Consider the following 15215-nt stretch of genomic DNA (forward strand, 5'->3'; position numbering starts at 1 on the left):
ATTATTTTACCTACTACCTTATGAAGGTCATTTTACAATGTAATCCGGCACCGATCGAGCCGCTTGCATTCTTTCCTGATGGATTCGGGCATTGACCGCCAAGTCGCGCTACTGCCCTGCCTGCGTGTTTAATTTTGTCAAGTGTTTATCGTGACTGTTAGTTTTCATTTCAGCACAGTGTTGACGTGTCTTTTAGCAGGTTACATATCACGTTTGCACAATATTACGACTGTAAAATATTTCCGTAAATACATCATCAACCAGCCTCCAAAGTCTAGCACGAGCACTATACAGCAGAAACTAACGATAATCAGTAGTTTCGAAAAAGGTATAATAGAAACAAAAACTTCATAATGAGTGATTTCAATATTGCTTCTCGGGAGCCGCAGTGGCTCAGTGGTAGAGCGTTCACCTCCGGTGCTTGGGGTCCCTGGTTCGATCCCAGCTCTCGCCGTGTGGACTTCGTGGTGGACAAACCGTGCTCGGGGGTTTTCTCGGGGTTCTCCCGTTTCCTCCCACTTTCATCATTTCACTCCTCTCTCATTATCACAGTCTCCTTTAGCCTAACCGGCATAAACGTGGGACGTAAAACTTAAAGATTTCATTTCATTTCATTTCAATATTGCTTCTTCAACAATTTATAATGTAAAATATGATGGAATATTTTGTACAGTAGGATATTTATAGGAAGACATGTTTAAAATGTGCGTAAATACACAGAATATACATTCTAATAGTTTGCATTTTTTTTTTTATCAAGAATGATTTATTTTTGGTATTTTGTTGAAACTATGTTAACTATTGATTATCTAGCAAAATCGCTAATCCAGCAAGGCCGTAGTCCCGAAGATTCCGGATTAAAGATCACCTACTGTATTTAAACTAATAAATGCCTGAAGGAACAGTTGGGTTAGGTTGTGACAGTTTTGAAAGTGTACAAATTAGATATATAGTATTTTCCGAACTAATGAACTCCTGCCTTCTATATTGTAATGAGCCATTGCAATCCCTCTTTACGGATTTTCATATGTGCTTCTTCATTACAAATAGGATGGACGTAATGTCTATTCTGTGAACATCAGTTAGTTTGTTTAGTTCGTGAGAGTTCGTACGAACAAATTTTGTACGAATTCTGTATCCAGTGTAACCGTAGCGGCTGAGGATTGGTCGCAATGGTATTTTATATCCTACTGTATCATACGCGATTGATCGAAATGGAATTTTATACTGTATGGTATCGTACGCGATTGATTGAAATGATATTTTATAGTACTGTATTGTAAGCGATTGATTGAAGTGGTATTTTCTGCTGTACTGTATCGTGCACGATTGATCAAATAGTATTTTTTATACTGTACTGTATCGTACACGATTGATCAAAATGGTATTTTATACTGTACTCTATCGTACACGATTGATTGAAGTGATATTTTAAACTATTATATCGTACGCGTTTGATTGAAATGGTAGTTTATGCCGTACTGTATCGTACATGGTTGATTAAAATTGTGTTTTATACTGTACTGTATCGTACGCGGTTGATTGAAATAGTAGTTTATACTATACTCAGGCTTGCCAGCGACCTGAAAAACCTGGAAATGTCAGGGAAATTGATTTGTGTCAGGGAAATCCTGAAAAACCTGGAAATGTCGGGGAATTTTGTATACTGATAACATTAATGTTTTAAAAAGAACTTCAAAAATGATTGAAAAATACCCATTAAAACACAAAATAGTTCGAATCTGTCATGTCTTATTTTAAATAAAATTTGTCCTAACCAAAGTTTAAGCGAAGGGACCATGTATAATGTTCTTGAGTAACTTCATAACAAGAATATAGTTGTAGCTGCCAAAGCTGAAAAAATAAAACATCAATTTTCCAAATTACGTGCTTCAGCAATAAAAGACCAGAAGGAATTGGAATCATTTAATGTATCTACAGATAGGTTAAATGTCTTTTATTGCAATCTACTTGATAATTGTGAATTCGTTGATTTGTGGGACATAATCACAATGTTATTTGTCCTTTCCCATGGAAATACTTCCGTTGAGAAGGATTTCTCAGTTAACAATTACATAATGGTAGAAAATATGTATGAAGAATCTTTGATGAGTTTACAATTTTTTCATGATACTATACAATGTGCTGGAGGGTCCCTTGGTATTTATATAGACAAAAAATGCTTCAGTATGTACGTGGATCACTTGCACGTTATGGAGAAGCCATGGAAAGAAGGAAGACGAAAATCACTGCAAACTAATTAAAGAAAAAGGAAAATAAGCGTATAGCTAATCAGATCATTTTAGATACAAAAAAAAAAAAAAAAAGTTGTAAGCAAAACTTTTTATTAGAGACTTTCATTGAATACAAAATTTGGATGAAATTGGGACCTTGAAAGCATCTCAAGGTAGAGAACTGTGGTAAAAAAAGAACATGCAGTAGTAATTTATTTAGTGTGAAATTCCATAACAGAAATTATTTATGTAAATGCAATCATAAGTACGGTACTGTAATTTTATTGTAATGAAAATTAAATATCAAACATTTGAATCTTTTTAATTATGTATTTACAAAAGAAAAAAAAATGTGAGTGGAAAGCAGTGGATGGATGTTGTGGAGAGCTTTCCATTCATTCATTCTTTGGAGGAAGGAATTATGTCTGGAAAATAATAGATCTTGCTTGGAAAACTTGGAATTGTCAGGGAAAATTGATTTGAAAAATCCCTGGCAACCCTGTGTACTGTATCGTTCACGGTTCATTGAAATAGTATTTTATACTGTGTATCGTACATGATTGATTGAAACGGTACTATACTGCAATATATCGTACATAATTAATTGAAATGTTACTGTATCGTACGCGATTGATTGAACTGATATTTTATACTGTACAGCATCGTACACGATTGATTGAAGTGGTATTTTATACTGTACTGTATCATACACGATTGATCGAAATGGTATTTTATAATGTTAATAATAATAATAATATTTTTTTTTTTCAGCTGTGGTTCAGGGTGACACACCAGAAGATATTTATATGAAAGTGAAGGAGGTGATTCGTGAACAGGCAGGTCCTCTCATCTGGGTGCCATCTAAGGAACAACTGTGACGGGAAGATGAGGGATAATAATTCCTCAATTTTTTTGTTTTTGAAAAAAAAAGGAAAAACTAAAAGAAAGCTAAGTGAATTGTGAAGTGTTATTTAAAAGCAAAACTAAAGTTTTCTCGGGGTATGGAAATGATATGAAATAAAATAAAAAAGAGAAAAATACACTTTACAAAGACAAAACCGTTGTCCTTATTATGGCGGTGCAAACTTTTAAAAAAGTTGAAAGCGTGTGTGGTTTTAGTGAAAGGTTGTTTCTTGTTTTTTTTTTTTTTTTTTTTTTTAATAGCAAGTACAGACTTGCTAAGAAAAAAAGATATTTTAGAAAAGTAAAAAAAAAAAAGTGAAAGAATGGTCATTGATATTAAATAGCTTTTTAATGCAGTGAGGCTGAACGTTAATTTAAAAGAAAAAACAAAACAACAAAAATTTTAAAAAAAGAGTTAAAAATATATATATATACATAAGTATATAAAACAGTCGTAAGTTATGTTCCGAAAGGAAGGAAGGAGATACCATCAGAATTGTACATAAATTAATGAAAAAAAAGTGATTTTAATATAAAGCCATGCCTTCTTCGCTCTACCTTCTCTGCCCCCGTGATAAAAGGAACTATATTAATATTTTCCCTCCGTGTGAAAAATGAAAGCAGAAATATTAATTTTCTTGTACCATGTTTTTCCCTAATACTGAAGTCAGTCTGTAACAATTGTAACTAGAAGTTATACACGGCTAATGAAAGGGAAAAAAATAATATAAAGCACGCTGTTTTAGTTATGAAGTCTTGTGGGGAAAATAAAAGAAAGTACGTACGTGAAGGAACAAATCTTAATTGCACAATTAAATTAATGAAGTTTGATATATATATAAAAAAATAATGTAAAATTAGACGTAAAAAAGGTTTTAAAGAATTAAGTTCTCTTTATGTGTGCTCCTTCACAATGTGTTTTGATTTTTTAAATATTGTTTACATGATCAATTCTGTTTTTAAATTTGTCTGCAGTGTATAATAAAACAAATGGTTACTGTACAGTAGAAACAGATACTGAGCGTGAGATTTAGAAACGAAAGTGAATATTTTGAATCTGTGCCGTTGGAAAATGCTGAACATTATTAGATATGTACTGTTTCTATGGAAATTTTGTTTGTATACATGCTGTCCTTACAGTATTGATTGTTTTAATTACAGTCAGAAAGATAATACTGCATTATTATCACTTGCATTATTATCACCTGCACAAGTGCAGTTTTGTTTTTAAATACTTAACCTCGAAAGTTCATGAAGAAAGAAAAAAAAAATGTTAAAATGTATGTAGGGCTTGGTAGTGGGATTTTACAAAACCAGTTTTGAGAGTTAAAAAGAAACAGAACAAGATAAAAAATAAACAAGAGACTGTTTTTTGTTTGTTGTTATTTTTATTGTTCTTGTTGTACTGGGCAAATTAGTTGAGAACAGTTAAGGAAATCTGAAGGCAGAGCAGGTGTTGAAAGGTGTTCATGTTGCAACTGGTACAGGATAAGAAGTGTTTTTTTATAAAATACTTTTCTTCTTATCTTTGGTAAGCGTGTAACCAAAAATGAAAATTCATGTTTTAACATGATTTAAAAATTGCATATATTAGTGACCTGTGATTTTCACTTATTTTGCAATCAGATAAAACACAAGAAACGTAAAATTTGTAATGTTCTAAAACGGATTTTGATTGATTTAGAAAAAAAAAAAATAGCAGCGAAACTAACTGTTGGGAAAGAAATGCTGACGAATTGTTAGAAAAAGCAAACAAAATCTATTTAAGTGGCAGAATGGCGGAGGTATACATAAAATTTATCAAACAACCATCTCTCCTATTTAAGAAGCCTTTGTGATGTACATATATATATATATATATATAATAAATATATATAGTGAAAGTACATAAGTGCATTTGTTTACTAAATATTTTTAATGACACGAAAATGTGTGCATAATTGTAGTTTGAGAAAAAAAAGATATTGCCTGTATCATACTGCAACAATGCAAAAAGTGCCCTAAACATAAATAAATTTTAGAGGAGTTAAAATAAAATAAAAATGGAGGAAGATTTGAGAAAAAAAAAGTTGTAAAAAAAGAGATAGTGATAAAAAAAAAAGTGTACAAGCGAGAGCAAAATGTCTTTTACTGCTATTTGAAAAGAATGTGTGAATGGATGTTCCTTTAAAAATAATTAAAAAAAGAACTTTTTCTATATCCAGAACTCAAAAGAAAACAAAACTCATCACTTTTCTTCAACTTTATTGTTTAATAAACGTCTGCAATTATCTCATATTTAGTAACTTATGTATGAGATAGATGGCAGTACATACATTATCTTCCACTTAAAAGAAAGGAAATAAATGGATTCTTACAATTTAAAAAAATAAAAATTAAAAAAGAAGAAAAATACAGAGTTGATTGATTGCTCATAATAACAGATATTGTAAAAAGTAGCTTCTCTTTAGCTACGGAAGTTCTTTAAGAAGAATAAAATGAAAAAACTGTCACTGGCCTGTCTTGTCTTGCAGCTGTGTAAAACTGTTATCTGTACCACCTTATACAATGCCCTTGAAGTGTAAATAAATTTAAAATCCTTACATAAAAAATAAAATACTGTAGTTTCTTTCTATATTATTGTGTCCGTTGATTTTGCTGTGGAATCATTTGTAAATGACGGAGAAGTAGATCAAGGTTAGTTAAATATGAGTAGTGTACCTAACAACTTTCGTGTTATTTTAAAGCTCTTTAAACGTGGAATCCGACTATAAACAAACATAGCAGAAGTTGATGAAACTATCACTTCACTTTATTACAGTATTGAGTCTACTCCTACCTAGTTGAAGGTAAGTGATTGTCACGACCCTGGGAACACCAGCAGAGTTCCGTCCAACACCCCACCTCCTAAGTAGTTGGTACTGAACCAAAGTAACGAAAACTTGTGGTGAGGTTATCCAAACTGAGCGGGTCATCACGGAGTAGTGAGTAACGGGAGAAATAAATCCTAAACCATATGTCAGAGTTCGGGACTAATCAACTGTAAGCTGACCTAGTGGCAGGGCGATTACACTATTCTTCTCCAGCGAAAGGTAATGGTGATTACACTATTCTTCCCTAATGAAAGGTAATGGCGATTACACTATTCTTCCCCAGTGAAAGGTAATGGTGATTACTCTATTCTTCCCCAGTGAAAGGTAATGGTGATTACACTATTCTTCCCCAATGAAAGGTAATGGTGATTTTCACTATTCTTCCCCAATGAAAGGTAATGGTGATTTTCACTATTCTTCCCCAATGAAAGGTAATGGTGATTACACTTCTTCCCCAATGAAAAGTAATGGTAATTACACTATTCTTCCCCAGTGAAAGGTAATGGTGATTACACTATTCTTCCCCAGTGAAAGGTAATGGTGATTACTCTATTCTTCCTCAGCGAAAGGTAATGGTGATTACTCTATTCTTCCTCAGCGAAAGGTAATGGTGATTTTCACTATTCTTCCCCAATGAAAGGTAATGGTGATTATTCTATTCTTCCCCAGTGAAAGGTAATGGTGATTACAGTTCTTCCCTACCAAATTCAACACTTAGTAACTACCATGCATACATTTCACTAGAAATAATAGTTTACTGAGAGCATTCTAAATCAACAAAACCTTTCACCTGTTTATTGATCAATTAACACAAAGCACACCTGGCAAATTTCACATAGTACAATATCAATTCTGTATCTTACTCTTAAAGTCCTTCACTGGCCCCAAATAAGTCAGATCTGCTGACTTCAAGAACGTTAAGTGCGGAACAACGATACGTATCGGTTTTAGTAACGATTAACCACGCGTTTTGACTTTTTTTTTTTTTTTTTTTTTTAATTTACTAGTCGAGTCACTGAATTTTCGACAGTGTTATACTCGTTTGAGTACTAAGTCCTTTGTTATACCGGAGCGTTTGCTATACGTGCCTCACTTCCTTTCGTGATTTAGCATCCACTACTGCACCGAAAACGAAAGTCTTCGATACACCACTCACTTTTCGTGAGTTTTCACTAAGAACTTGTTTTTTCTTAAGCATACGACAGTCTCGAATACTTTTAAATAATATATTTAATACACTTTTAATAAGTTTAAATGATTCATTTTTTAATAAATTCAAATCTATCTTCTTTTGGGTTAGTGATTTGTAGACGTGTGCCCAAAAAGAACTATCATGACTGCAAGTTTGAGATTTGCACTATATATATATATATTGCAATCATGATTTTTTTTTTTTTTTTTTTTTGTTTGTTTGTTGGGGGCACACATCTACAAATCTCTAACCCAAAAGAAGATAGATTTGATTAAACATTAAAAGTTTATGAAATATATTATTTAAAAGTATTAAAGACTGTCGTATTGTTAAGAAGCAAGTTCTTAGTGAAAATTCACGAAAAATGAGTGGAGTGTCGAAGACTTTCGTTTTTGGTGCAGTAGTGGATGCTGAATCACGAAAGGAAGTGACACACGTATAGCAAACGCTCCGGTATAACAAAGGACTTTGTACTCAAACAAGGATAACACTGTCAAAAAATCATCAGGGATTCTACTAATAAATAAATAAAAAAAAAGTCAAAACGCGTGGTTAATCGTTACTTCCTCCTTTTCTTCTCCATAGTTAATTTTTTCTCCACCAGATGGCTAATGATAGAAGACAGGACATTGCTAAGTGGCAACTTATATAAGACTTTATATAGAAAAGCAGTTTTTGGTTCACTGAATTGACACTTTATAAACAGAAGAAATGTCGCTGGAAAACAGATCACTTACATCTTAACCTTTACACGACAGGTATTGCAGACCTTAAAGTTGACCAGTGGCGGCTCTAGAGGTAAGTTGTATTGGTAGAACTTATAGCTAGAGGCTAAGGAAAAAGAGCTTATATAATATACGAATTCTTCCATGCAGCTGTCCGAAACTATTATATGAAACTTTTTTTTTTTCCGCATAGCTTGTAATGGTAGAGTTTAAATTTTTATCGATGTGATTACTTTCAAAAGCACCACTGAAACCGACACCATTTAAACCGATTTCGTGTGGTTGGACAAAAAGTATATTGCTACAGATTGTTTCTACGTTATGAATCTGCATTATATGTATATCACAGCACCGAAGAAACATGACACCAGAGCACACATACAAACACCACACACAACCACCATAAAACAAATAAAAATATAATAATAATAATAAAAAGAGCACCACTTCGCATCACGCTTCCAAGATGGCGTCAGGCTCCAGGTTGATGCAAAGTGGTGCTCTTGTGTTTTACCTTTTTTTGGTGGTTGTGGGTAGTGTTTGTATGCATGCTCTGGTGTCATGTTTCTTCGTTGCTGTGACTTTCGCAAGTGAAGTATTGCAAATGAAACATGAATTGAAGTGTAGTGACAGATCTTTCCATTACATTGCTGCTGCTTGCATACCAAGAAGACCGCCATGTGCTTTCTTAGCTTCTGCTAAAAGTGACAGAGGAACTACCAGTGACTGTGTGACAAGGTATGATTCAAAAACAACAACAACAACAAAAAAAAAAAAAATCATTCTCTGTTGTCTTATCTTGCTTTGTGGTGATATTCACATAAACCCTGGTCCACCTGGTCCAGACTCCACCAGTGCCTTTAATAATTTATTAGCAGATTGTTCGTAGTATTAAAAACAAATTACTCGAATGCTCAATCAACCTAGGCGAGATAATGGAACTGGATTGCCTTGCGGTGACTGAATCGTGGCTCAATGAATCAGTGAATGACAGTGAACTTAATTTCTCAAATAATTTCTCGATCTTTCATAAAGACCGCATAGCTCGTGGAGGTGGAGTGATGATTTGTATAAATAATAAGTGGAAGAGCAAGAGAAGATTGGATCTTGAACGGAATTGTGAACTTATTTGGGTTGAAGTTTTTATTCCAAAGGGTAGCTCTGTGTTTATTGGATGCTTCTATAGACCGCACAAGAACACTTCCCAGTACATCTTAGAAGCTTGTCATGACACTGTTACAAGCGGTGTCACTCGGTGACGTCATCCTATTAGGTGATTTCAACCTTTCCATCACGTGGCAGGACAGCAAGGATGGCATCGCTAAAGAGGGAAATGACAATTATTTCATGGACTTGAACTGGGTCAGCACAATATGCATAACACCCGCAAAAATACCAATCTGGATTACGTTCTCTCTAACTTAGAACCTCGTCTTATTGTTCCATGCAGAAATCTCTTTCCCTTCGATCACGATTCCCTGGATGTTTCATTCAATTTCTTCCCCTCCAGTACTACAAACCAGCCCCTTAAAAGTAAGTCACAACTTCTTTGGAAGAAAGCCCCTAGGGTGACATCTGTCGGGCTATTGAACTCTTTCCTTGGTGTTTGTTGGAGGCAGGATCTGTCGACGAGGCGATGGACCTAGTCACATCTGTTCACTCAACTACAAAGGATTTTGTCCCTGTAAAAACATCAAAATCGAAGAAGTTCCGGTCTGGTATGACAATGAGCTGTGTGATCATCTTAAAAACAAAAAGGTTGCCTGGAATCTATGGTAGTCACATCCGCGTGACTACACATACAAACAATTCGCTAAAATTAGAAGCTTTACGAAGAAGGTACAGCGACGTAAGTACTTTTGAATACATGGACTCAATTGGTGATTTTACGTTTAGCATCCGTAGACTATTTTGGTCTGTAATTAAATCCGATCGATGTCTCCCGGCATACCAGCAACAGTTCATGAGAATATTGAAGCTAGTGATTGTCAAAGACCTGACCTTTTTAATAACTTCTGTAAAACATTTACCGCCCTTTCCCCTACAACCCATCTTCCCCCTCTCCGCCCCATCTGTACTAACACCTTATCAGACTTCTCTACCACCCCAGGTGAGGTTTTGGTTCTCTTGCAGTTGCTTTTTCCACATAGATCTCTTGGGCTCGACAACATAGGCTCTCTCTATCGTAACAAAACTGCTTCAGCTATTTCAGTTCCTCTCTCCATCCTACTCAAAAGATACTTCAGAGAAGGATATTATCCCACCAGCTGAAAACTAGCTCACGTGACCCCAATATATAAATCAAGACTTAAAGTTCAAGTATCCTCTTATAGACCAATATCTCTTCTTTCTGTAATATATATTATCTGCGAAAAATATAATCAAAGACAGGCTTCTCAAATTCACGTCGCCTTAATTCACACTTCTCTGCACGGCTTTCTACCGAAAAGCTCAAGTCTCACAAACTTAAGTACTCTTCTTTCCTGTGCAGTTCAATGTATAAATAACAATATTCAATTAGATGTAATTTATTTTGATCTCACCAAGTCCTTTAATTCTGTCAGTCACATTCTTTTTCTCCACAAGCTTTCCAATAGGTTTAATATTCATGGTAAATTTCTCTCTTTAATCACCAGCTATCTGAAGAGCCGTAAACAGAAAGTTGTTCTTTCAGGGGCGGATTCTAACCCCCAACCTCTGATCTTGGGGGTGCCTCAGGGTAGTGTACTAGGACCCCTGCTATTTGTCCTGTATATGGACGATCTCTACTCTCACTTATCAGCAAATCCTAGTGGCCTTTTACTTTTTGCTGACTATTGCAAATTATATAGAGAAATAATATGTTTCTATGACACAATTGCCCTACAGGAAGACATAAGTTATCTTGTAGACTGGTGTGAAATGTGGCAATTGAAACTTAACAGTAAGAAGTGTGACAGTATTGCATTTACTCTGAAAAAGTCTCCTGTTCCCTCCAAATACCATATTAACGATTTCCCTATAACAAATTTTGCCAGTCATAATGATTTTGATGTCATTTTTGATTCAAAACTCTCGTCCTCTGACCACATCTCCTCAATAGTTAAGAAATCAATGCGTATGCTGGGGCTTCTTCACCGATTCACTGAACTGCGCATGGTGGCACCATTAGCAACATTCTATAAAACTTTAATAGCACCCAAGATCGAATACTGCTCTCCCATATGGGCCATGGCCGCACCTACACATCTCTCTAGACTTGAGTCTGTTCTCAATTTCTTTATTGCAATAGTACGTTTTCGTGTTCCCGCACTTCGAATATTACCTAAGGAGGAAATTTTGCGATATCTTAATATCCAGACACCGGGAGTACACAGAAATAACTCTGATCTGAAGTTTCTTCATAAGATAGTTAATGGGAACCTAAGATCAGAAACCCTAATTCAATATCTATCCTTACGTGTCCCTTCCCGAAAACCCGGAATATCCACCTACAGAGGTTTTTTTTTTTTTTTTTTTTTTTTTTTTTTAACCGAGTACCAACGTATTATAATAATCTGACTAGTGAGGTGGACATTTTTCTTTTCGAGCTACACGGTGTTTGAGAGCAATAAAACGCATGCTGGCCAAATAATATTACTTGTGCACTCTTTGTTGATATTATTGATGTTAATGATGTTGTTATTTATTTTTATTGTTTTTATCCTTTTTCTTTTTCCTGCTTGTTAACATTTCCCTGTGTAAGATAGCATAATTATGTTGTATCTGGGAATTTGTTCAATAAATAAATAAATAAATAAATAAATGTATAAAATATACGCTGTTGTCAATGCTTTTTACATTATAAATTTAAATATTTTTTTGAAAGGAAATGAAATGGTCAGCGCCTGGCCTGCTCAAATATATTAAAAGGAACAAGAGGTATTACTTGTTCGAGTTCTATTTGTCGTTACAATCCACGTGCAATTCGTTGCTAATGCATATTTTCTTTTAATCGTAATATACAATTAAAATAATAAATTTTGTCAACTAATAAAAAGATAGCATTTGGGACATAATAGCAAGGGTCACTAATGCTACTTATTGAGTTCACCATTCGAAATTGTATGATCCGTTTTTACAGAAAATTCGCCATTATAATTTGAAGTTCTAATATGTTATGTAGTATTTAGCAATATATTAAGGGATTGTTGATGAAACAATTTTGTTTCTTGGCCACAATACATTTGAAATCCTGACTCAATATGAATAATGACGTACAAACAATGAATCCAAGATGATTAATGTACGAACAGGAGCTTCGTAGTTGGAAGTCTAAGATTTCTTTTAACTACCCTTCATTTTTAAAAGGATTAATAGCATTTCTTTACACCAACGTTTTCTAGACTCGAAATCGTTCATAGGGGCCGCGGTGGCTCAATGGTAGAGCGTTCACCTCAGATGCATGGGGTTCTTGGTTCGATCCCAGCTCGCGCCAAGTGATCCTTGTGGTGGACAAACACCGTACGCGTGGGTTTTCTCGGGCTTCTTCTTTTTCCTCTCACTTTTTAATTCCATTTCCTTCATTTATCATCACCGTCTCTTTTAGCCTGGCTGGCATAACCGTAAGACGTAAAACTTAAAGATTTCATTTCATTTCATTTTGGAGATCGTTTAACAGGAAATGAAAACTTTTGCTATAATAACAAATGGTTTTACTATAATAATAATAATAATAATAATAATAATAATAATAATAATAATAATAATAATAATAATAGTAATAAACGATAAATCATTGAAGAATGGCTGGTCGATGTACGTACAGGTGTGTACATACATTTTCAAACATAATATATATAGATAGGTAGTTATGTATTGTGCAATTTTGTTTGCACTGTCTTTCAGTTTGTGTGTAAAACGCGCAATTTGGACGGAACGTGGGTGTAATTTCCCTTGCCGTGTCTGCCAACACTTCTTATTTTGTCTGCGTAAATATGAAGTAACTTTGCGCTTTCGTAATTTGACAATGGCCGTTACGGCGAGTGTCTTGTGTGTTGTGATGCTCTGTGTGGAAGAGAGTGAGAGTGGGATTTCCCATTCTCTTTGTTCTTTTGTCTTTTTATACTTCCCACTTTCCTCTAACTTTTTGTCCTGTTCAAGTTGGCTTCGAGCCCTCTTTCACTGTCTGATCTTTCCCGATTTTGCCCTTTTCCTGACTTTCACCTTTTCCCCGATTCTGTCCTTGCTTCCCAATTGTGCCCTGTATTTTATTCAATTTTGTTCCTGAATCACAAATCCTCAGTGTGAGGTACAGTACGTCCGCTATCCTGGTATACAGTTGCTGTCCGATGCCGACACACCGCTGGAGTGTTGTCAATTTGGCCATTTTATGGCTAAATCTAGCCATTTTGGGATGACACTTGCCAGAGAAATTGTCGTTTAGCCATTGACTTTACTTTTTGGCCATTTCTAGCTATTTCTCCAACTTCCTATTCATCTTCTCAATGGTGTAAAATGTCATCAAACTCAGTATGGGGGCTTATTTATGGCTGGTCGAAGGAAAGTCAGTGAGGGTGACAGATCTGTTGTTGCCACGTTTTCCCTTTTGTGTTATTTCTTGAGGTCTTTTTCTTAAACAAAAAAACAAAAAAAAAAAAAAAAAACATTAAAACATAATGCCTAAGAATTTTGTATACGAGGAAACGGTTGCAAAACTGCTAACATATAGAGAAGTGGTTAGCGATTGATGATAATAATTATTATCCATATTTAAGTATTACGTTTGTCCTAAGATTCCCTAAGTAGGTTTAAAATTAGCACATATAATTCTTTTATTAACTAGTGAATCCGTAATGACTTTAAGAAACAAGCAATTGGAATTGTGCAGACCAGAAAATAAACCTTCATAATTATAACAAAAGCACAATAACATGAATTCACGCAGATGTTCATTTCTAATTTATATTTCAGCCAAATGCTATTGGAACTTTTTTATTTTATATTTTTTCACTAGTTCCTAGAGTTTTTCCTAGTGTTGCTTTAATTCTACGTCTTTCCTACACGGTTAATTAAGCGTAATTTATTGTTAAGATATATAGTGTTAGACTAGTGCTGCTCCTGAGATGAGAAATATCTTTTAAATTCGAGACGAGATTAGAAAAATGACCACTCTCGTTTCATTTTCGAGACTAGAATCGAGACGAGACGATAAATTTCACGAATCTGGCGGCTAACTCTAGTTTATCCCAGTCTTGGTTCTCAAACTTTGTTTCATTGATACATGAATCATAGCATAAAATCATAAATTGATAAAATGATTATACGAACACAGTGTAGAACATTTATCACTTTTTTAAAGATATGCAAGACATTACACCATATACGCCAATGATAGATATGGTTTGAATGTTTATCTTCCCTTCATGAACCTTTCGTTACGCTTAAGAGTCTTCATCCCGGCGAAATTAAAATACCGCTAATTTTACAGTAATTATGTGATATCTTCAAATAGATAAAAGATAATTGAAATATGGAACAAGAGCGCCCTAGGCAATATTATTTTGTGTGAGGTACCGTTATTACAAGTCTCCTATGGCTTTCCGTTTTCAGCTGTATAGAAACGCGAAAATAAATGCCGATTTTCAAAATGGCTCGAAATCGAAAGCAGATAAGTGAGTCGTGATAACGGTTTCTCATGTGAAATGATATTGTCTAGGGCGCTCTTGTTCCACATTTCGATTATCTTTTATCTATTTGAAGATATCACATAATTTCTGTAAAATTAGCGGTATTTTAATTTCGCCGGGATGAAGACTCTTATGGTTCTGGTAACTTCTAGATGAAATTAAGACAAGTGACTATTGTTTCACAGTTGAAACTATGTTATACTTCCAAACCATCCGAATACAATACTTAAAACTTCGAAGTAGTCGGCTACATCTACAACTACTGGATGTAATAGAGTAATAATATCAAAGAAAGAACCTGTTCCTGAGTCCATATATATAAAACATTTCTCGCTATTTTTTATTGTTTTTATTTAGTGGCAAAATGTTGAAACCAAAAACCTTTAACTTGGATAATTTCCAGTTTGAATAGATGATTAAGGGAGGGTATATAATCTATTCTTGGGACGCTGAATAGATTGCAAAAGAAATGCTTCTCAATATCTTTTCTAGTTCTTGATCTATGAAAATCAGTATTGAAACCAGAAGTATTAGAGATTGAACCACTTCCGGTTTCGATAGAGTGTTGCAGGTTGTAATTATATATATGAGACCATGAATCGATTGCAGAAAAATGTTCCTCCCTGTCTATTTTTATTCTATGGCGATGAATATTGAAACCC

At 34.5% G+C, this 15215-nt stretch overlaps 1 protein-coding gene across 1 annotated transcript in view; it reads left to right on the forward strand.

Moving 5' to 3' along the window:
* The window catches only part of LOC145684280 (disks large 1 tumor suppressor protein-like), a gene marked incomplete in the record, with an annotated part of 1496324 nt that extends 1490591 nt beyond the window's left edge, over positions 1-5733 (forward strand). Inside the window, 1 exon segment of the mRNA XM_081756423.1 lies at positions 3006-5733. Coding sequence (XP_081612549.1) covers positions 3006-3112 — 107 coding nt within the window.
* Positions 5734-15215: the final 9482 nt, after the last annotated feature.

This window comes from Thermobia domestica, chromosome 4 (genome assembly GCF_964235325.1).
Source record: "Thermobia domestica chromosome 4, izTheDome1.hap1.1, whole genome shotgun sequence".
Lineage (NCBI taxonomy): Eukaryota > Metazoa > Arthropoda > Insecta > Zygentoma > Lepismatidae > Thermobia > Thermobia domestica.